Source organism: Amphiprion ocellaris, chromosome 17 (assembly GCF_022539595.1).
Source record: "Amphiprion ocellaris isolate individual 3 ecotype Okinawa chromosome 17, ASM2253959v1, whole genome shotgun sequence".
NCBI lineage: Eukaryota > Metazoa > Chordata > Actinopteri > Pomacentridae > Amphiprion > Amphiprion ocellaris.
The window spans coordinates 1,567,699-1,590,818 of NC_072782.1; the positions used below are offsets into that span (position 1 = coordinate 1,567,699).

General features: G+C 38.9%; 1 protein-coding gene across 3 annotated transcripts; it reads right to left on the reverse strand.

Moving 5' to 3' along the window:
* Nucleotides 1-448: 448 nt before the first annotated feature.
* smad2 (SMAD family member 2) lies at nt 449-21,524 on the reverse strand. 3 transcript variants are annotated; one of them, XM_023274667.3, is made up of 11 exons: nt 21,376-21,524; nt 18,443-18,948; nt 13,174-13,263; nt 11,213-11,406; nt 10,777-10,911; nt 10,438-10,500; nt 9,775-9,828; nt 9,333-9,545; nt 8,014-8,151; nt 7,202-7,346; nt 449-4,059 (listed from the first exon to the last, which is right to left on the reverse strand). In XM_023274667.3, the coding sequence occupies exons 2-11, from the start codon at nt 18,697-18,699 to the stop codon at nt 3,936-3,938; spliced, it is 1,413 nt and encodes a 470-aa protein (XP_023130435.1). In that variant the 5' UTR covers nt 18,700-18,948; nt 21,376-21,524; the 3' UTR covers nt 449-3,935. The 3 variants fall into 3 exon arrangements, with proteins under 3 accessions (XP_023130435.1, XP_023130426.1, XP_023130443.1); XM_023274658.3 differs by having other exon boundaries at nt 10,426-10,500; XM_023274675.3 differs by lacking the exon at nt 13,174-13,263 and having other exon boundaries at nt 10,426-10,500.
* Nucleotides 21,525-23,120: the final 1,596 nt, after the last annotated feature.

Consider the following 23,120-nt stretch of genomic DNA (forward strand, 5'->3'; position numbering starts at 1 on the left):
TTCAGCCTCAGTTTATCATTTCCACATTACAACTTCCAGATCAGTGTCGACAAAAAAAAGACAAAAAGACAAAAACAAGACAAAATATTACAAAAACGAGTTACACAATGACAAAAAATTAGACAAACAAGAAACGAAATAAAAGAGACAAAAAAATAGACAGTTACAAAGTGATTTAAAAAAATGGACAAACAAGACAAAAAAAAATACAAATGACACGAGACAAAAAATGACAAAAGCAATGAACAAAACGACAAAAACATGACAAACGACACAAGAGACAAAACACTAGACTGCAAAGTGGACAAAAAATGGACAAACGGCAAAAACGAGACAAAAAATGACAACCCCCCCCTCCAAAAAAAAATATCTAATGAGGACACTCAGGACACCACTGAATCTAACAAAGGCTGAAATTTACTTCAGATCCAGTCACACAGACTCGGTGTTGAATTAAAACAGCTTTATTAGTGTACACTGTAAGAAGTTGTATATGCAGGATAGCTGGAAAGCCTATGAAGGTCATCAGTGTTTGAAGAAGACAGAAACCCTAACAGATGGTTGTCTAATGGAATACACTCTGTTAAAGGAACAGCATGTATGGTAAAACAAAAAGTACGACTATAGAACATCACTAGTGACATGTAGAAGCTTCGCTTTCTCCAAAAAGCCACCAGAAAGAGGCTCATCTGGTGAGATGCAACTGTCATCACGATAACAGAAAGAAAAACACAACCTGTGATCTGCAGAGAGGAATGTGGACCTTCAGAAAGTGTTGAAACCTCCTCTGGTTTCCTTCAGAAGGTGAGGAGATCTGGTGGGTTTCAGGGTGAAATGTCAGGTAGCAACAGGGAGAAAGGAAGAAATAAAAAGTAGACCAAAGGCTTTTGCTGGATCCTGGCAAAATGCACGAGACGGCGTGTGAAGCCATCAGAAAAGACACGACGTATGTTTCATACCGGGGACTGTTTCATGTCGCTGCATAGAACAAACTTAAAGGAAACACTACAGTTCTGTTTCAGTGAAAACAACGATCCAGTTTACATTTTCCCTACTAAATGAAAAAAAAGACAGCAAAAACACAAGACAGGTGAACAGAAACATATCTAGAGACAAACATCACCACATGTGGCTGCTTTCAGTCTGCTTACAGGTGAATGAAGGAAAAAAAAGCACAGTTCATGATGTCCCTGGGTCGAACAACATAAACACCGGCTCTCCTGCAGGACCAGCGTTCATCCATCAATCTGAGCTCTCAAACGCTAATGTTGAGTCTCTGCAGGACGCTGACTTTATGGTTGATTAAACAGCATTTCTGGACTCTGTGTCTCAGCCCTTATGTGATAAACTTCATTAACCGTTCATTTTGGTGTTCTACAGCTAATTGGTAAAGTCAGGGGTGAATGATGAAGTAGAAAACGTGTTTATGTTCATGTGCACGCCGAGGACCGCTGTCGGTTTGGACAAAGGGAAACTGGAATGTGACACCGAGGCAAATCCCAACCTCGTCCCATTAACGTCTATTTACATGTCCCGCTTAAAATCTCAGTTTTCTCGGGAACGTCGTGCATGAAACGCTGGCTTGCACGTGAGGAATACAGTACAGAGGGACATCATATGATAACCGAATGTAAACAAAAAATTTACCTTGTACAAGTGTTCTGAAACTGGAATGTCCTGGGTTGTTAAAGTAAGACGGAATTCAACAAATTCACCTTCCAATGACAGATATCTGAATTAATACCGACTGCTGCTATGCTGAGCATAATACTGTATCACCCTGCTGCTGGAATACAAACTAATACGCAAAAAGTCAGTCATTTAAACACTTTCATGTTCTTACGTCTGCGGTGTGCACCTGTGAAATATTCACCTTCATGTAGAGCATCGAACCAACACTCAAAACAACATTTTAAATACTACAGTCAAGCCAATAGATCCAATACCTTCAATCAATCTTTGGTCAAACCCCCCAGAGATGAAAAAATGGTACCAATAAGGCAAGAAACTACCTTTATTTCTATAACAGCTGATAAGATCCCCTCGCCAAATTCTGTTTTGAAGGAATAAGGAGAACTTTTCATTCACTGAGCTCACAATCATGAAAAAAACCTGCTTTCAGTGGTAAAACTTGTGTGAAAATGTTCTATCCTATGCTACATACGTCACAAATCATCATCAAGCTGTAATCATTTCAAACAGAAGGTATATTCTAAAAAAAAAAAACAACAATCCTAACAAAAAGGAAGAAAGCTTTGAAGGTTTTAAATATATTTATATATAAAAAATACATGAAAATACAAAAATGTAGCTAAAAGAATGTGTAAAGAAAAATAACTGTGTAGTATTAACTAGCTTGTTTTAATATTTAAAGCTTAGATACTTTCATCTAAAATACCAATGGAGGTACCAGCTGGCTTTTAAATCATTAAATCAATCGAATGCTTCAGACACTCGTTAATAAGCCAATTTAAAGACCAAAATCTTTACAGGGAGTATTCTAAAATAGGGGCATTTCTTCTGTAATCATCTCAAATTCTACTGGGCTCTTCAACACTTTCTGTCTGTACAATCCACAGCATATCTTTCAGTATTTTACATCAAAGGCAACTTTCTTAAGGGTGCATAATTTGGGGCAGTGCAAGTAAAGTATAGAAGTCATTTTATAAATTAAAGTCCCACATCGGGAGACTTTTCCTATCAATAAAACATCAGTAATTGGAGAAAAAACTGTGCATCAGTCCAAGTATCTGGAGAGGCCTGTGCATTTTCTACACTAAGTGATTGGAGTTTATCTCTTTATCTGTTAGACAGAATTAGGCAACATCGCATTTAGTCTTCATCCTGTATATCCTCAAGTCCTTCACAGAGCTCCTCCTCATAAACAAGCATATGTAATTATAAAAATATAACGAGGAGAATGCAGGAAAGAGAGAGCAAGAGCATGCAGAGTGGAAGCAGAGTGAGTGGGCTTCAGACTGGACTGTTTCTAACTTCGTCTGAGCGTTTTACCATCCAAAAAAAACAGCTTTAATAAGGTTCCAGTGGGGTGACAGGTTGGATGCTCTTGCTCTGAGAATTCCTCAACTTACTTATTCAAATTGTCTGTGCTAGGTAGTCACTGATCACACATTAAGAGGAAAACTCCTCACAGAAGTATAAAATATACAGTTCTTAGTTGCAGCTATGCTTGAACAGGACCAACTGGCATTTAGGACGCAGAAAAAATTATTTGCCAAAACAAAGTTAGTTGGTGTGTGGATTGGAAAGAGTGCGTGTGTTTACAGTACAGTCTTACAGTACCGCTGTAAGAGTTAGAGACCGTTTAAGTCCATCATAACAGAGAACTGACAAGTAGAGAAGGAGAACATCTCAAATAAAAAATAATTTTAAAAAAAACAATGGATGTTTGGTCACCAAAACCAAGAAAGAAAAAAAATTAATCATGTCCAGGCATGAAGTTGACTTTGGTTGAGCATGAGCCTGGAGTGGCAGTACTACTGTTGGTCAGCCTGGTGGAAATGTAAATACTGACACTGAACCAGAGTTGTGCTGTGGTAGGTAGGTAGTGAGGAGGCAGGATGAACGAGTGGGTGGACAGACCGTCCTGTAAAGAGAAGGTCACATGCTCGATCCCCAGAACTGCTGCTGCTGCTGGGTCTCTGGGAGGACAGTAAAGCTCCGTCCTGCTTTGGGTTTCTCTTGTTGTTTGCTTGACGTTGATCCAACAGAGCCAAAGGGTCCACTGCCACATCACCGTTAACATTCCACTGATGTCCACTACAGATGTCATGCTCTCGTCCTCCAGGTCCACGGTGGAATAGGTCTTCCTATGTTGTTGTTTGTACATCATTTAAGACTGCATGGTGGTCTCCTTTACTGTTCAAACACTCAAATGTCAGTTGGACTCTAAACGGGCTCCACCAGGACCCTGTTTAGGACATACTGGAGCAGCGCACTGAGGGGGAACCCATCTGGGTCAACACCTTGTCCAACCACTGGAGGGGGCCGTTGAGATGCAGCTCGATCCAGCAGGGGGTGCTGGTGACGGTCTGACGTCTGGAAGGAGAAAGAATAAAGATAAGAAGAGCTGGAAGTACTAAACCATGTGATATGATTAGAAAGTGAGTCACAACCCTATTAGCAGGGGTGTCCAACATGCGGCCTGCGGGCCAAAAGTGGTCCTCCAGAGGGTCCAATCTGGCCCTCAAAGTGGAAAAATTCCAGAGAAGACATTAACTGCAGATTATAAATTATTAAAACTATAAATTTTAAATGTCTACACCTTGACCAGTTGTTTTGATCATAAACTAAAATACTAGATTGCTCATTGTTCTTTTGTCATTTTGTGTCTCATTTTTGTAATATTTTGTCATGTTGTTGTTTTTTTGTCTGACTTGTCATTTGTCTTAAGTTTTTGTCGTTTTGTGTTTCCTTTTTGTCTCACTTGTGTTGTTTGCCTTATATTTGTCATCTTGTGTTTTGCTTTATTTATTGTTTTGTGGGTTTTTTTGTCTCGCTTGTGTAGTTTGTCTACTTTTTTGTTGTTTTGTTTCTTGCTTTTGTCATTTTTTTGTCGTTTGTGTCAACTGTATAATTTCTTTGTCTCATTTTTGTCGTTTGTCCATTTTTTGTCGCTTTGTAACTTTTTTTGTCAAATTTTTAGTCTCTTTTTTTTGTTCTGTTTCATGTCTCATTTTTTGTCATTTTTTCTCACTTTTGTCATTTTTCGTCTCGTCATTTTGTGTTTTGCATAATTCATTGTTTTGTGCACCGTTTGTCGTTTTGTATTTTTTTTTGTCTTGCTTATGTAGTCCATTTTTTTGTCACGTTGTAGCTTCTTTGTCTAATTTTTTGTCTAGTTTTTGTTTTGTTTCGTGTCGTGTCTCTCATACTTTGTCTTTTTTAAATTATTTTTATCATTTTGTGTCTTGTTTTTGTAATATTTTGTCTTGCTTTTGGTGGGCTATTTTTTGTCTTTCATGTCTGTCGTTTTGATCATAACGTAAAATACTATACCAGGGTTTCTGCAGAAATCAGTCAGTCAAATTTAATGCTATTTAATGCCATTTTAATGCTAGACTGTAAAAATTTTAATGCCACGACCGTGAACTCAACAAATTACACAGGTTTGTTTTTTTGTAAAAGATGATTTTTATATGAAAACTGTCCCTACATTTCACTATATCTGAATCCAGAAACTACCCCTGACCACCCACGGACTGCAGTCATTCTCTGAAATCCATGTTTTCTAGGCATTTTTGCTGGAATTTGCCTTCCTCTATTTCCCAGCTCTCCTCCACCTGGTCCAGCCTGCCGGACACTTTAAGAACATGCAGTTGTTGGCAACTGTACCTGACCAGCCGGAACAATTATTGCAATGCTTCAGCATGTTTACGCAGATGCACATATCTGACGAATCGCAGTCTATAATGATATATTACTATATTATTATTGTCAAATATTTTCTTGAAAACTGCAGAAAGAATTTTTAATGCCATTGAGAATCAAATTTAACAATTTTAAATGCCATTTAAGGTCTTAATTTTCACAAAATAAACTTAATGACTATTAATTCTTTTTAATGCCCTGCAGAAACCCTGTATATTGTTCATTTCCAGTTAGCTGTGATTAAAATGTGGAGTTGTGGTTATTTATAGGTTATTATGCTGTGATTTTACTGGTCCAGTCCACTGGAGATCAGACTGGGCTGAATGTGGAACCTGGACTAAGATGAGTTTGACACCGCTTTTAGAATTTCTACATAATGACAGACTCTCTCTCTCTTATACTATATCAGCATTAATTAATCAGCAGAAATCCTGGTTAAATGTATTAGCAGTGCAGTTTTTTTAAGAGACTACGAACAAATAAATAAAAAGTGAATGGATGCTTGCATTGCCCAGGTTTGACCAGCAGCGGATCAAACGTGCGGTGCAGCCAGGCTCAGACAGCAGCGATACTGACTGTTAACCAGGATACACAGCGGCTTAACCCTGGCCAGTGAGGACAAGCCAAAAACACCCCCACAAACACCACAGTCTGGCCTCTGGGAGGGCACAACACAAAGCAGAGCCAGGAGCAGAACAGATGTTTGCTGGATGGATGGTTGGATGGCCTCAGAGGCAGAGAGACACAAATAAACGCTCTGTAATCTGACATTTTACAACAAAAGGCTGAATTTAAAAACAGAGGATACACATGCAGTGCAGACCAGGACACAAGCTTAAACAAACCTATTACCATTCTACTGAATACCATTTGTTGTCAGAAACATCTGGATTAATTAACAATTAACAGCACTTGAACCTGCTGGGACTATGAGGGTTGATTTATATTTGGATCTTGAGTCATGCATCACTTTTGTAGAAAACTAACACAGATTACTGAAAAGAGAACTTTGTAAGTTTAAAGGATTTTACCATTTTCACAGTGATTCTGCTGTTATTATAGAAAGTGTCACTTCTACCTAAAGACATATCAGCCTCTGAACCAAGGATCAAACACTGAACTCTGTCACAAACACAACATTAAACATGACTTCCTACCTCCTCCGGATTCTCATATTTAAACAATATCACATTTCCTCCCTCTGTGTGACAATCAGCTTTAAATCTGGCCAATCAGAAAAACTATAAACCTTTCTGATTTCCAACATGGGTGAACAGCACCTCTCAAACATAGCTGTGAAAATTTCAAGAAGTGTCTCTCGATCCTGCGAGGGGCAGCCGTAAGAATATTTACTCTTTGACTTCAACACCAAACCACAAAAAAGGACAGACATAAAATCAGAGGTCACATCAGCGTTTACAACAGAAACATTTTGGAACAAAGTCAACCAATCTTTGCTGAACTCCAACAATATGAAGGCAGAGTAAATGAAATAGTGTTGGCCGACTGCAAACCATCAGGCAGCACCGGTTTAACTCTGCAAACAGCAGGCAGCAGGATCAGATTGGCTGTTTCGTACCGTGTAATTTTAGATAACCCTGTTTGCCAGATGAGAAGCAATGACAATGAAGCTGACCCCTTCATATCCATTCTGCAACAAACAAAACCAGAAACAACCAACAAGCAGATGATATGTCACCAAGCTTCCAGCATGAGCCTGATTCACAAGGACATACAAGTGAACTTCACACCTCCCCGTTTGTTATGGATGATAGCAAACGTGAACGATGTGCTGAGGAGCGGAACACACCTGTACTCTGCTCCCCAGCCCTTGACGAAGCTCATTCTGATGGTGCACATCCTGGTTAGCTGGTACACCGCCTCAAATCCCTGATTGACCGACTGGGCCAGCAGAGCCGCAAACTCCTGGTTGTTGAAAATCTTCAGATTACAACCTTAAAAAGAGAAAAAGACAGGTGTGAGGTTTATCTCCACTAAATAAAGCATGTCCTCCATCCAACAACAATGCAAGCAAGTCCAACATGTCAAAGCTTTTACAAAATAAAACCAAAGTTAACTCTGAACTACTTCAGCACTAAGTGTGTTTCCTAAAGCCAGTGACTTTCCTTTTCTATTTCTGTGAGCATCATTTAAAAGCACCCAGTCGAGGCATTGTGAGGTGTGGGTGTATCGTATGTTGGTGATTATTCTCCACAAGCCTGACAAGTGCGACCCCTGAACGTCTACGAGATCCTCGTGTTGCGTTTCCATGCCTCGGTAATGATACTGTTCACACTGCTCGTTTGGCCGGGAATGAAATGTTCAAAGTTAGGTACAGATGAGTCAGTGTGTGGGTGAGTGTCTGAGAAAAACTGTCACACTGTGGAGGCTCTTAGTGCCTTTCCTCAAGCTTCATTTCATCAATATCAGGTGAAAAAAGTCGTGTTTCACACATCAGTCAGGACTATTTTCATTGTAAAGGTTTGTACTGACAGGGTGCTGATTATTGCTCATAACGCCTAAAAGTTTCAGTCAGAGCTCAGTCCACGGTTGAAAAATATCTAAACTCTGCAATATATCTTGTTAGTGAACCAGACAGGAGAGCTACATATGTGTATAAACCTGGTGGGATTTTGCAGACTGTAGCGGGGTGCCAGCCGTATCGCTGGTTGCAGTTGGGACTCTGGACAAAAATGGCACTGTCGCTGAGGCACTCGGCGAACACCTCCCCTCCGATGTAATACAACCTCACACCACGACCTGCAGAACGGAAGACAGGGGAAAAAAACACAAAGGGGAAAAACACAACAAATGAAGAGGAAATACAGGTAAAATATACAAATTACAAATAAAAGAGTGTACATGATGTAGAAAATCATTTTATTTTCTAATTGTCATGAGTTATCCAACAGCATTTCTGTACTAACTGATTCTAAATAGCTCGTATATCAGGGGTGTCCAACATGCGGCCCGCAGGCCAAAAGCGGTCCTCCAGAGGGTCCAATCCGGCCCTCAAAGTGTAGAAATTCCAGAGAAGACATTAACTGCAGATTGCACTTGCAAAATTTTGTCATGTTTTTGTTGTTTTTTGTCAGATTTTTGCCATTTGTCTCATGTTTTTGTCATTTCGTGTTTCCTTTTTGGCTTGCTTGTGTTGTTTGTATTTTTTTTGTCATATTGTTTCACACTTTGTCAGTTTTTTGTCTCATTTGTGTAATTTTTTGTCGCTTGTCCTTTTTTTGTTGCTCTGTAGCTTGTTTGTCTATTTTTGGTCTCTTTCTTTGTCATTTTGTTCCTCACGTGTCATTTTGTGTCTTGTTTTAGTCATTTTTGTAATATTTTGTCTTGTTTGTGTTGCTTTTTGTCTTTATCTGTCTGACTTGTCGTTTTGATCATAAAGTAAAATCCTCTATGGTTCAGTTCCAGATGACTAAATGTTGTGTTCCTTTGTAGATACTCTGATCTGGAAGTTGTAATGTGGAAATGATAAACTGAGGCTGAATGTTGTTGAATTGAATTTATTTTTCTGAAGAAATTTCAGGTCGTTCGTAACGTTTTGTAAAAAGATAATTCCTTGAATGTGAACATTTTGGCACTAAAACAAAGGAAACATTTGGAGTTGTGGTTATTTATAGGTTATTATGCTGTGATTTTACTGGTCCGGATCACCTGCGATCAAATTGGGCTGAATGTGGAACTGTGAACTAGAATAAGTTTGACACCTCTGTCTTATAGAGACAATGCCTGTTTCTCTTATGAACTTTACATCTCAGAGCAGCTTTACAAGTTTCCCCTCTGTAACAAATCTGAAAAAAACACAGTCCTGCAGAGAAGAAGAGCTGCAACACCTGCACTGTGAAACTTCTTTGAACCCTCTGTACGCCTAACAACCGATAACCCACTGCACTTTTATGTGTGTGTAGAGGTGTGTGTGCCTTCACCTATATGTCTCCTCGTCATTTCAACAGTTGCGTTTCTGTTAACGTTGCTGAGGAGCCCTAAACAGAAGCGTTCAGAGTTGGAGGGGTCGGTGAAGCCATCGACGGTCAGAGAGGGCTGCGAGGCGTGGAAGGTCTCTCCAACCCGCTGGTTCAGCTCATAGTAAGCTATAGAGCACCAGAAAGCTGGTTCACTGTAGGTGACCGGCTGGAGATCTGAGGAGACATCAAGGAGGAAATATTTTACACATTTGTGAGTCGATATTTCTATTCCCCAGTTTCCAGACAGCATTTTAAAATCTGACATTATCCACTGTTAGAACTATCTTGAGTCTAAAATAAATCAAACTATCTATATTTGGCTGCTTAACTTTTAAAAGGTATATACTAAGTCGCAATAAAACTGAAGACATCTGATAAAGAAAAGCCAATAAAGTAGTTTTACCGAGGCCATGGCTGACAGGTGACAAGGTGCTTGGTGACATTTCTGCTGGTGAACCTGGTGGAAAAACACAAATACAATCTTGTATAGAGATGATCAGATTGTGTGAACTGTGCTGCTTAATGTTACTGATTTACCGTTTATAGTTAGTATGTTCACTGCTGCAAACATGTCAGTACAAAAACACAATGAGGGGATGACTGTGCCATCAAAAGCGGGATCTGAACTATTGAGGCAGAAATCAGATCCATCTGAAGTGTTGATTTTAGACTTGAGCCATTGTTCTATATAAGCGGTTTTATTCCAGAAGAAGTAATGGATAAAAAAAGGTATATCTATTACATGTCCTACTACAAAGAAAATTATACCCATGTCTTAGCTCCACCCACTACCTCCCACCCTCCACCAATGGAGAGAGAGATTACAGAAAGTGGATTTAATGGAAAAAATAACAGCAACACTCCATCTGAAGTTAGGTTTCTTTATGAATGTACGGGCTCCTGTTATTGCTTACTTTAAGTTGATTTTACATATTTGACAGGCGAGGGGAGATGCTCTTGTGATTTTCAATAACCCTTCCTAACTGTGATCTTCTGATCCTTGTAGTATTTTGTTTTCCAGCACCTACACCAGCACAACACTCATCTAATCTACCTGATTCCATACTTTGATTCATCTGCTGGTCGCTGGTTTCTCCATCTTCACTCATGTAGCCAGGTGGAGGAGTGTCTAAAACAACAAACATGAAAGCAAAACACATTTTAATCAAGTCACTGCTACGTTTAACGAGAGAACTCAGGTAGTAGCGCATTCTGGTAAATCAACTCAATAATTCTGCATGTGTAACAGGATCCATTGTAGTAAACTCATCACCATGGAGAGGTCGGTTCTTACTTTTACAGCTTATCATTTAAAAAAACAAGCTGGTTTGTTTAACAGCTACTGTAAGAAGTGAGTGAAAATGTTTAATAAGAAAAACAAAAGCTTCCTGCCCTGGATACTGACCTGGTATATAGTTGTTAGGAGGGTCTATTCCTGCAGGGAAGTTGGTGTTTTCAGGGATGGAGTTTGTGAAGTCGTCTAGAGGTGGAAGCTCTGTCAGAATCTCTGTATGGCGTGGGACCAACACTGGAGGCAGCACTGGAGAGGAAAGGGGTGTCATTGATAAAAGCAAATGTGATGTTTTATACAAATCAAATTGTGAAACAATTATATTTTGTATGTAAGCACACTCTTGTGCCAACATTCTGCTTCTAATCCACACATAAAACCAAACTTATACTGGTCTCCTCTGCACAAACAGACTGAAGATCTAAAATGCCAAACATTTCTATTTGCTATGATCACAGACTTGTTAGAGGACACCTTGAAGGCCACAACCAGCACTACTCAGATCAAACACTATTTCACAAACAGACACACAGTCCTTAAGGGTCATTACCAGGTGTCTCCACTCTCTGGTAATGGTAGGGGTTGACACACACTTCGTCCTTCTTGAGGTTGAAAGCAAACTGGCAGGTGTCGATTGCTCTCAGCTCGTGGTGGCTGTGAAGGTCAGGCCATCTCCACAAGCGGCAGTAGATGACATGAGGCAGGCCCTTACGATGAGACACCTGAAGACGCCCGTCCAGCGACCTGAGAGAGTTGGGAAAGAGGACAGCTAATGGCTCAATTATGTGCCCAGGGCTTGACAGTAGAGGAGAGACTGTGAGCAGTCCCTAAAGGTTTCTGAGCTTTTGGTGAGTTTCTTGTTTGATAATGGGAGTTAAAGCGATACCCAATTAGAAAAGAGGAAAAAACGCTGCATGGCTAACCCACACTGGACAGGAATCATCATTTCATTGCATTAACAGAACAGTATATTATACGTTTCTGTTCATTTGTAAATCAAGCATGGAACTAACTACTCTTGTATGAAAAAGAATCTTTATGATTACCTCTATTGGATATTACTACCACTAAATGTGATAACACAATCAGTGAGCAGACTGTTCTTCCTCCTACTACTAAACCCAAAAAAATACAGCTCCATTATTTCCTTATTGCCTGTATTAGATAAAGTATAATTCCAGTAATGGCAGTGAGTAGTGACTACATTTCAGACACTAAGTCTTCTGACTGTCCTAATAAACAGAAATGGAATCACGAACCACTGTGCACTGATGCCATTGATTGCATGTATGTGACCGTTACAGCAACACGTGGGCGTTAGTTTCTACTGTAGAACAGGGGTGTCAAACATACGGCTCTCGGGCCAAAACCGGCCCTCCAAAGGGTGCAATCTGGCCATGGGACGACTTTATAAAATGTAAAGGTTACGGAGAACATATTAACTGCAAATTATAAATTTGTAAAACTACAAATTTACAATGTTTCTTGACCATGACAAGTTGTTTTGATCATAAAGTAAAATACTAGATTGTTCATTGTTCTTTTATCATTTTGTGTCTCATTTTTGTAATATTTTGTTGTTTTTGGTTTTTTTTGTCTTTTTCTTTGTCTGACTTTTGTTGTTTGCCTCATTTTTGTTGTGTTGCGTTTCCTTTTTGTCTCGCTTTGGTTTTTTTTGTCGTATTTTTGTCATTTTGTATTTTGCTTTTTTTCATTGTTTTGTGTAACATTTTGTGTTTTTTTGTCTTGCTTGCGTTGTCTATTTTTTGTCATTTTGTTTCTCGCTTTGTTGTTTTGTGTTTTCTTTTTTTCTCACTTGTGATTTGACATTTTGTGGTTTTAGTCAGTTTTGTGTGTCATTTTTGTCATTTTGTATATTTTTGTCTCGCTTGCGTTATTTTTTTATAAGTTTTTTGTTGCTTTTGTCATTTCTTTGTCTCATTTGTGTCTTCTGTCCATTTTTTGTTGCTTTGTAACTTTTTTATCTAATTTTTATTTTATGTCGTTTGTCTCATTTGTTGTCATTTTGTGTATAATTTTTGTCATTTTCTATCTAATTTTTCTGATATTTTCACTTGTTTTTTTTGTCTATTTTTGTCTCACTTTTGTCATTTTGATCATAAAGCAAAATCCTCTCTGGTTCAGTTCCAGATGTGACTAAATGTTGTGTTCCTTTGTAGACAATCTGTGATCTGGAAGTTGTAATGTGGAAATGATAAACTGAGGCTGAATGTTGTTGAAACTATTTTTCATAAGAAATTTCACGTTGTTCATAATGTTTTGTAAAAAGACTTCATTAAATGTGAATTTTTTTGCACCAAAACAAAGGGAAGAATTAGGAGTTGTGGTTATTTATAGGTTATTATGCTCCGATTTTACTGGTTTGACTGACTGGAGATCAAACTGAACTGAATTTGACTTAACTTAGAGGAGTTTGACACCCCTGGTGTAGAGCTTTTGCAGAGATGAAGAGCTGTATATCGGTTTGTGTGTGCATGTGAGCGTATTCACCTGCTGTGGTCATGGTATCCGTACATGCCTGCAGAGTCCCACTGCTCTATCGTGTGGCCTGAGCCGAGACCCCAAAGGTCTGAGCAATTGCTACAGACACACAATCACACACACACAACATGCATACACAAGTACACACATACACACAAGACACGTGGAAAAAGGAGAAAAAAAAATAAAAGCAAACAGATGGTAAACATGAGGTGTTCCACTCCAAATTAGTAGGATGAAATCACAGATATGTACAGTTGGTCTCTTAAGGGCACGAAGGAGAGAAATAACAACAAGGTCCTCCTTCAGCTCTCCATTAAGTGACAAACTGGATGACAGATGACCGTGTAACAAATCCAGATCAGACAAATAGTGATGTGGTGCAATCAGGTAATGTAGAAAGGCTTGAACCGTGGTGGTCGGTTTAAACATTTAGATGAAAGCCAAGATGATACCAAGACAAATTTATCCTCTGAAACAAAATAAAACATTTTATAGATCCCAGGAAAAGAGAAGTCATCGTTACAATTAAACTAATTGAGTTGCTCTATTATTTTGCAGTAAAACTTAATTGTTGCTCTGGAAAATGCAGCACTTGGCAACTTTATCTAAGCACTACAATAACATACACATCCAATTGTTTTACTTATTTATTGGCTTTCATCTTAAATAAAACCCTACAATGCATAGGGTCAGGCTACACATATAAAACAAATAATTCCCTGCTCATCATTTCTAAGACATGAGAAGTGACAGAGGAAATATATGTATCGACAACAATGAAATGTGAATGAGGAAGTGAAGAAATTCAACAGACGGCACAAAATATATGAAGACGTGACAACAGGAAAATAAAAACCGATACCACACTGATGTGTATACAAAAGTGTGAGTTGGACGAGTGTTGCTAACTTGTTCTGTAGAGGAGGAGAGGAGAGAAGAAAAGAGAAGAAGAAAGAAGTAGAGAAGAGAGGAGAGGAAATGAGATTAGAGGAGGAGAAGAGAGAAGAGAGGAAAGGAGGAGAGAGGAGGAGAGAAGAAAGGAGAGGACATGAGAGAAAAGAAGAGGAGAGAGGAGAGGAGACGAAGAGAGAAGAGGACAGAGGAGATTGTTTTGTCTGATCAGAACAAAGTAATTGCCATGCCTGTCTGTACAAGACTTTCTATCTTGACGTTTATCAGAAACTCTCAGAGTTCTACGAGCCCTCAAGTATACCATCTCCAGACATAAGGTTTTGCCTTCTTCCTTTCTCACTTAAAGGTCAAGAGTAGAATCACTCCAGTGTCTGTCTGTCAGAAGCCCTCTGTGTTTGACTCTTCATCTACTTGCTTAGAAATCACTGTGGATGAAGACTAGAATTGTGATTTAAACCATATCATTTGCAAAACACCACCCAAAGCTGACGTAAAGCGTTTTTAAAAACATGACATCTTTATCTCTTTCTGAGGTCATTCAGATTTCCATCACCACTGGAGAAAAATCCACCCATACCTGCTATCTATAGCAAGAGCTGAGCTGCTGCAGTCACTTCCTACCTCCACTCAAAGAGGAATCTACAAAGCCCAACACCTGCCATCACCTCACAACCCCCCTGACAGCCCTCTGACATCCTCCACCCACAAAAACACCGACTGCAAGGACCAGAACCAGAGCAGTTTATCTTACACTTTATCAGCTTTACTTCCTTGTGTTCAGAGGAAAGAGACTGATGCATCAAAAGCCTGGAATGCTTTCTGCTGAGACCTGCCGTGTGATTTTCAGGTAGTACATCCCACCCTCATGGCACGATTTTAGGCAACCCATCATCAATCCGGAAAATTTATGGTAGCGAAAAACTCACTTGGACAAAAATCAATTTAAACCAGGGGTGTCACAGAGTGTCTACAAAAGAACACAACATCTAGAACTGAATGATATAGGATTTTACTTTATGATCAAAGCAACAAAAGTCAGACAAAAAAACTCAAAAAATGACAAAATCTTACAAAAATGAGACACAAAATAACAAAAGCGAGACGAAATGACAAAAAATGAGACATGAAACAAAACAAAAAAGAGACAAAGAATTACAGATGAGATCAAAAATGGCAAAAGCGAAAAAGAAAAAGACCAAAAAAGTGGACAAAAAACACAAGCAAGACAAAAAAAAAACCACAAAACGACACAAACGATATACAAAACAACGAATAAAGTGAAACACAAAATGGCAAGACAAAAAACACAAGTGAGACAAAAAGGAAAGACAAAACGACAAAAACATGAGACCAAACAACAAAAGTCAGGCAAAAAAAAGACAAGAACAACAACAAGAAGACAAAATATTACAAAAATGAGACACAAAATGACAAAAGAAGAATCTAGTATTTTTACTTCATGATGAAAGCAATTTGTGATGGTCTAGAAATTATTTTAAATTCGTAGTTTTACAAATTTACAATTACAAAGTCAGAGAGAGGCCGCATGTTTGACACCCCTGATTTAAACTCATTGATTTCACTGTTGTCAAATGAAGAACATGGGATAGTACACCTGTCTGAGTAAAAAAAAATATGTTTTTTTTATTGTGATTAACCTGAATTCACATGATTAGGTTAAATATTTGAGGGGGCCAGATATGACTCATCACGGAGTTAAAAGAGCATAAAACATAAACATCTTTACTTCCTATAACTTCTTGAAGCAGGAGCAGGAGTAAACGTCTTACAAGAACCACCACGGCCTTATCAGCACCACTTCAGAAGCTACTATCTTGCCTGCATTCCTCAGAGTGAAGAAACAGAGAGTTGTCTGGCATCATACAAGCCTCACATGGTTCTACTCCTGCCCTCTTAATCCTTTTTTTTCCCTTTTAGCTGTACTTCTTACATTTACAGAAGCTCTCCTGTCTTCCCATCTAGATCTAACCTCCTACTACTTCCTCAACAATCAGGTTAGTTTCAGATAAACCGTGCAGTGGTATTTAACCACATACATACATACATGCACATCGTCCCCTTTCAGAAACCTCCATATGTTAATCTTCAATTAGTCATTGGAGCTTTCATGTAACCTCCAGCGCTGCCGGCTCTACACTGTATTTACACAACACCCACAGGGAGCTACGAGTACTACAAGCTACTCCACTGAGCTAAGCTGACCCGAGTCGGCACGGGTTCAATTCCATAAAACCTTAATATTAAAGTAGATCATATTATTGCGGCTGATCCATGCAAGGTGTTCATCTACAGAACATGCATTAAGACTGTAATTGGATTATATCTGTCTGGTGCATTACTGAGAAAGTATTCACCCACCAAGAGCATCATCATCTGATATGACTAGACACAGAATGATGAAGGGAAAGTAAACACACAGAGCACGTTAGCACCACATCTGCTAACCCTGCATCTGCCATGTCACCTCACCAGCTTCTCGCTGGTTTCACCAAGCGTTAGCAAAGAAAATTAGGTCAATACAATGCTGTAAATCCCAGTACAATACCAGACTGTCTAGCCAAGATGCACACCAGATTTATCTAAATCACACCTTAATGTCAGACATAAATGAGATCTTGATTTCCTTCTTTTAATCTCATGTCAAAAATTAACCCAAGGAGACATGTGGGTGTTGTGATCACGTGTGCTGATTTGTAGCCAACATAGAAGCATAATATCAGCCTCCCTGCAGGAACTATTTATATTATTTAGACTTTGTAATTAAAAGGAAACTAAGAGAAAGATGGAAAGAAGAGAAAGAGTTCACTGCATTGAATATGTGAGAAGGGAAGGTCATAAAATCTTCAAACAGCAGCCTGGTTATCTCTTCTTTCTGCTGATCCTCAGTGGATTGATTCCCGTTAATCACATGCTTCTTGAAGGGCTCCTCTGACTTTGCCACTTTGTCAAGATAATGTTTCACCTGATCTGGTGACTCAACTTGTGTACCTAATCATGCGACACATGGCACCATGCTGAAGCACAGAAACTATTTGGACTGACAGTACAAGCAGGTTTCAGAAATTGTACAAAAACTATGTGTACTTATATGTTTGTGAAATGTTAAAGACAAAGATTTAATCCGCTGTTTTCTGTTTTTGTTTTTATTATGTAGAAATATAAAGAAAGAAAGTTGTTCACCGTGATTTCCTTCCCTTGCAATAACTCTTAAGTGATATATTCTTCACAATAACAACTTCACGCATCCCACACCACATTATGCTCACACTGTTTGATTAATATTTCGTTTCAATATTTCATCTGCTGCTTTGTCTCAGGCTTCTGTGCACGGTGTAGTACAGTGCACAACCTCTTCAGCATTCATCATTTGTAAAACAGTTTGTGTGAAGTGGGAAGGTGTGTAAGTCCAGGACAAACAGAACGCCATATTTCTGACACCAGTCCCTTTCAGCATTTTCCTTGGAAAAGTAGGTGTTTATTATACTAAAGAATATTTAAACCATTTAATATGCAGATAAATCGTGCATCACACATGAAACTTTAAACAAAAAAAAGAGAACCTGTCACTTATTTTAATAAAAGTCTTCATATGGGGTGAAATAAAACACTGAAACATGGCATAGCAATTCATAAGACCACAGACCATCACCTCTACACACAGTGTGAACGCACAGCTAAGTTTTCTGCATATAGTTCAATGAATTCTAATGAAGTCAAACACAATACAAGTTCGGTCAGACATCCGTTTCCTCCAATCAGGTTTCACTTCTGCTGCCTCACTAACCTATGGCACAACATAACGGGGAAGTGGTCCCGCTGTTGTTGCAAAACTTGTCTTTCGGCCAGCATGTGGGGGCAGAATACCTTTTTTCTTACTTTCATGTGTGCTGATACACCTCAGTGTGCTCATCTGGATTAGTGGTACTGCGGCACACCAGGGCAGGCGGACTGCGGATGTTTTTTATGTGTGTTTGAAAGTGTGTTTGCACTCCCAAAATCAACTCCCTGATTACTTCTGATGATTCTTTATCATTTGTCTAACAACAAAGTGGCTCATTCCAGCTTCTCAAAGTACATTTGGTTGTCTCACCTGATAAACCTGCTGTTTGTTCACGCATACACATGTGTTTGTGTGTGTTTGTGTACTATGTCCAGAGTGGCTGACACTGTGTGTCTTTTACCGACATACCATGACACACATAGCTGTTGTGTAAGCTGAGTGTGTGTGTGTGTGTGTGTGTGTGTGTGTGTGTGTGTGTGTGTGTGTGTGTGTGTGTGTGTGTGTACAACAGACAGATAGAAAACCATAGAAATGCAGCATCTGTGTGTGTCCTCATCTCACCTAGGTATGGTGACACACTTTGTGTTGCTGTTCTGCGTGCTGATGGCTTTCTCTAGTTCGTCCAGCTGCCCCGTCTTCTTCAGCTTCTTCACCAGGCTTTTCACAGCTTTTTCGCACCATTTCTCCTCCTGCCCTCCCCCATTCTGCTCCCCGACCCCTCCGATCCCTCCTCCTGCTCCTGCGCTCCCTGCTGGAGTCTTCTTCCATCCCAGGAGGCGTTTCACAACAGGGGGAGTGAAGGGAAGGATGGAGGACATGGTGGCTTGTGTATGTTTATGTGGACTTAAGAGTGTCCTGATGTGACCTCTTAATCCAACTTAAAATGAAAACGGGGAGATTATATGGGGTCTGAATTCCTGCTGGAAATAACCTATATAAGACGGATCTATGTATGTACTTTTGGGTGGTGTTAAATCAGAACTAAGGCATTGGTCTTAACGAGTCCTAAGGAATATCAGAAGCACGATACGCTGGAAGGGAGCAGAGAGTAGCACATCCAAAGAAACCTAAGAAACAAAAGGAGAGAAAGCACATGCCGACACGTGAGCAGAAAAAGTCAGACGGTTAAGAACATACAAAACGTGACGGACAATTCAGTGCATAACATTTTCTTCTGAAACGATGACTTCAATTAGGCCCACACATATAGGATTCTTGCCAAGAGCCATGACTATCATTTCTATCATAGCCTCCTGCTGTTAACTCTCCCACCATATACAGCGCCGTATGTATCAACCAGACTGGCAATTAAAGCACCACACACCCTGTGCTCAGTTCTGAAGCATTACACAAATCAAATTCATATTCAGGAACTGTATTCCACACCTGACTGTCTAGACCAGAGGTGTCAAACTCATCTTAGTTCACGGCTACACTCAGTCCAATTTGATCTCAAGTGGGCCGCACCAGTAAAATCACAGCATAATAACCTATAAATAACCACAACTCCACATTGATCCCTTTGTTTTAATGCAAAAATGTTCATATTTAAGGAAATGTCTTTTTACAAAACATTATGAACAACCTGAATTTTTTTAAGAAAAATAAACTCAATTTCCAAAACATTCTGCCTCAGTTTATCATTTATGGTACTCATTATAACTTCCAGATCACAGAGTGTCTACAAAGGAGCACAACATTTAGTCACAGATATCTGGAACTGAACCATAGAGGATTTTACTTTATGATCAAAATGACAAAAGTCAAACAAAAAAAGACAAAAATATGACAAAATATTACAAAAACGAGACACAAAGTGACAAAAAGAAAAATGGACAAACAATACAAGTGAGGCAAAACAAAGACCCAAACCAAAAAAAAAAGAGACAAAAATTAACGAATAAAGCAAAACACAAATTGACAAAAATAAGACACAAAACAAAATCAAGTCAAAAAGGAAACACAAATCGACAAAAACGAGAAATAAAACGACAAAAACGAGAACAGAAACAAAAAACGACAAAATATTACAAGAACGATGCACAAAACGACAAAAGAACAATGAGCAATCTAGTATTTTACTTTATGATCAAAACAACTTGTCATGCTCTAGAAATGATTTTAAATTTATAGTTTTACTAATTTACAATCTGCAGTTAATGTCTTCTCTGTAATTTTTACACTTTGAGGGCCGGATTGGACCCTCTGGAGGACCGCTTTTGGCCCATGGGCTGCATGTTGGACACCCCTGCTTTAAGGTTTCAGATACTTCAGACCATCAGCCTGGTAGTTTCTCATTCACCTAGATTTTAAAATGTGGACTTTGACGGTAACTTTGATTTAGTTCTGGAGGTGAACCCAACCTTACCCTATATTACACCATCATTTTAACACAAAGATCCCATTTCCAGTCTATTGATGGAGGCTAACATTCTCAGACAGACAGCACTCTAATTCAATTACTAAATGCAATTTAAAAATGCTTTTTTTTTTTCTCGTGGACCCACTCTTGCCTAGACACAAACTGCTTTCTTTGCTATTAGATTAATGCACTAATCAATAGGATTTTTTAAAAGGAAAAAAAAAACACAGATAAAACTACTCTGTGATGCAGATTTGCGAACTCAGCTGCCCCTGGAGGAAGGGATAACTGTCCTCCATGTGCTACTCTGAAAGTCCAAGCTCCTTCTAAGAATTAATTTCACCGGCTTAACCCGTGAACTGCTTACTAAAAGTACAGTATGAATGGCTTTAAAGGAGTCAGACCACTCCTGGAAATGATTAGCTGCACTTTCTGGTCCCCTTATTGTCTAAACATGCCAGCATTGGAGGAAGCTGGTTTAAATACTCCTATTGATTGGGGTCATGTTTAGCTAAATAGATTTTTTTTATTACATTTAGTATTATTTTAGTCCTGTTGCTGAAGGTTGATGCACAAAGAAGGGTCCTGGAACAACACAAACCCTTGCTGTGGGGAACAAAAAGCTGTCGCCTTCAAAGTGAACACAAAGTCTGAATGCAAGTTAAGCGACCAGAAGCACAAAAAAGGCGCTGATATGACCACAAAGCATGTCAACTGGGATTTCTAACACAGCTACCGGGGTCTAATGAGCAAAACGAGCAACGGTATTTCTGTGAAACTGTGTGTTTTGGGCGACTTCTTTCTCCATACCTACACACACGGTCTGAAGAATAAGCTAACGCTACCAACAGCCAGCGGATGCCAGCAGACTTTGACAAGCCGCAAAAATAGCGACTTCATTTCATCGCCCGGCGTCATTTGCCGTGATATAGAGACGCAGTAGAAAAGATCTGGGTTTCTTTTGTTTCGAAATGACTGATAGTCCCCCTCCTCTCCTCCTCCGAAAAAAAAAAGAGTACGAAAAAAATCCGCTAGCAAGCTTGCTACTTGGTGTCACAGACAAATAAACAGGTCTGTTGTGTGTTCCGTCGCTAACAAATCAATTCCCTCCTGCGGTTTAAAACACACTTACCCGACAGGGAGGTGAAACAGCTGCTGAACGGTCGGTCAGGTGCCTGTCGGAAAAGCCTGCTTGTTCATTTTAAATGCATACAGAGACACTTTAAAGTGTATTTTTCACCTCCGATCCGCCGGGATGACGGCCCCTCATTCAAAGCTCAACCGAACATGTATCGCCTCACGCAAAACATAAACGTAGAACCCTCCGCTAAGCCCCGCCTTCGCTCTATTTGCATTGGTCTATTTCGGGGACTCAGCCGATAACCTGTTACCAGACGCGCGTTCTATTGGCTGGAGGTCGCGTCCGTCATACGTTGGTGCATACGAAGGTATGTCGGTGATGTTTCTCAGTGGGTACCTTGATTGTCCTTTTAGAATTGTTTAATGCTGTAGCTCTTTCTTTCTCTCTCTCATTTCAGTTAGATTTTTTTTCAGTATGCTTTGTTGGCATTAATGAATAATGCAAAAGCACAAGAAACGAGATGAGAATCAGAATCAGCTTTAACCCTCCTGTTGTCTTCATTTACGGGCGCCAAAAAATATTGTTTCCTTGTCTGAAAAAAATCCAAAATTTTAGCAAAAAAAATTCCCCAAATTTCTGAAAATTTGCAAAACCTTCAGGAAGAAAATTCAAATATTTCCTTAAAAATTTCCCATAAAAGTTTTAATTAAAAAAAAAAAACCCCAAATTTGGCAAGAAAATTCTTGTAAATATTTTCAAAAAATGAGTAAAAATATTCCAAAAAAATCCTAAAAATATCTAAAGTGATTACATATGTATCAGTAAAGCTTCTACTATTTTATTTAAGAACATTTACATAAAAATCAACCAAAACAGGTCAGTTTTGACCCGCAGGATGACACGAGGGTTGATGGACAAGTACGTTCACAACATACAAGGAATTTGGTGTCACCCATGAATGTGGAAAGAGAATAATAATAATACAGAAACTACAGAAAGAAGAACAGGGAAAAAATTGTCATGCTGAAAATAAATATAACACAATATATGCAGATATTTACAAGGTAGAAAGGAATATATAAACACTAGTGCAAAATGATAATTGCTAGATGATGATACAATGCAAAAAGCAGAGAATGCTGTTCACAGTGCAAAAAGTACTGTACATATCCATTAGAATACTATATACAAGTGTAGATGAATGGCTCAGCTGTTTATTAGGGTGATGGAAACTGAAAATGAAAAGATATGTAATTAAATTTGGGGTCTTTTCAGCTCAGCATGCCTTACTGCTATGAATGTGAGGTTAACAATATTAATACGCACATATGCATAAACACTGCCTTTCTCAGTGAGTTCACCACGCTTCACCATTTTGAACAGGAGTGAGGAAACTTCAAACTTAATTTATGTTTTTATATCCAAATTCAAGCCAGCATGCTGGAATTCTCTGAGAAATTAATCAAGAAAAACATGCAACTACTAAAGCAAAATTTTCTGTTCAGGAATGCAATTACATAACTGTGTGTATCTGGCATCTCATTAAAAAAAACAATGTGCTTTACTATTTTCTTCAGCTTTTTTGCAAAACATTAAATTTGAAAATTCATGGATAACACCAATGATTATATTTTAGCCTCAAAGATATCATTTTGATTGAAGAGCTTGTATGTACTGGTGGATTAACCATTATTAATTTAGGGACTTACACCTGAGTGGCGGTCTAATAAATAAAATAAATAAATATATTCAGCTCTGTACAAACACAAACACACACACACACACACACACACACA

Excerpts from the sequence above, each read along its gene's own strand:
- smad2 (XM_023274658.3), bottom strand. The coding sequence starts at position 18,699 with ATGTCCTCCATCCTTCCCTTCACTCCCCCTGTTGTGAAACGCCTCCTG. Across the intron at positions 10,501-10,776 it reads TCCTAACAACTATATACCAG|ACACTCCTCCACCTGGCTAC; the intron begins GTCAGTATCCAG and ends TTGTTGTTTTAG. Across the intron at positions 9,546-9,774 it reads ACCTGTCAGCCATGGCCTCG|ATCTCCAGCCGGTCACCTAC; the intron begins GTAAAACTACTT and ends ATGTCTCCTCAG.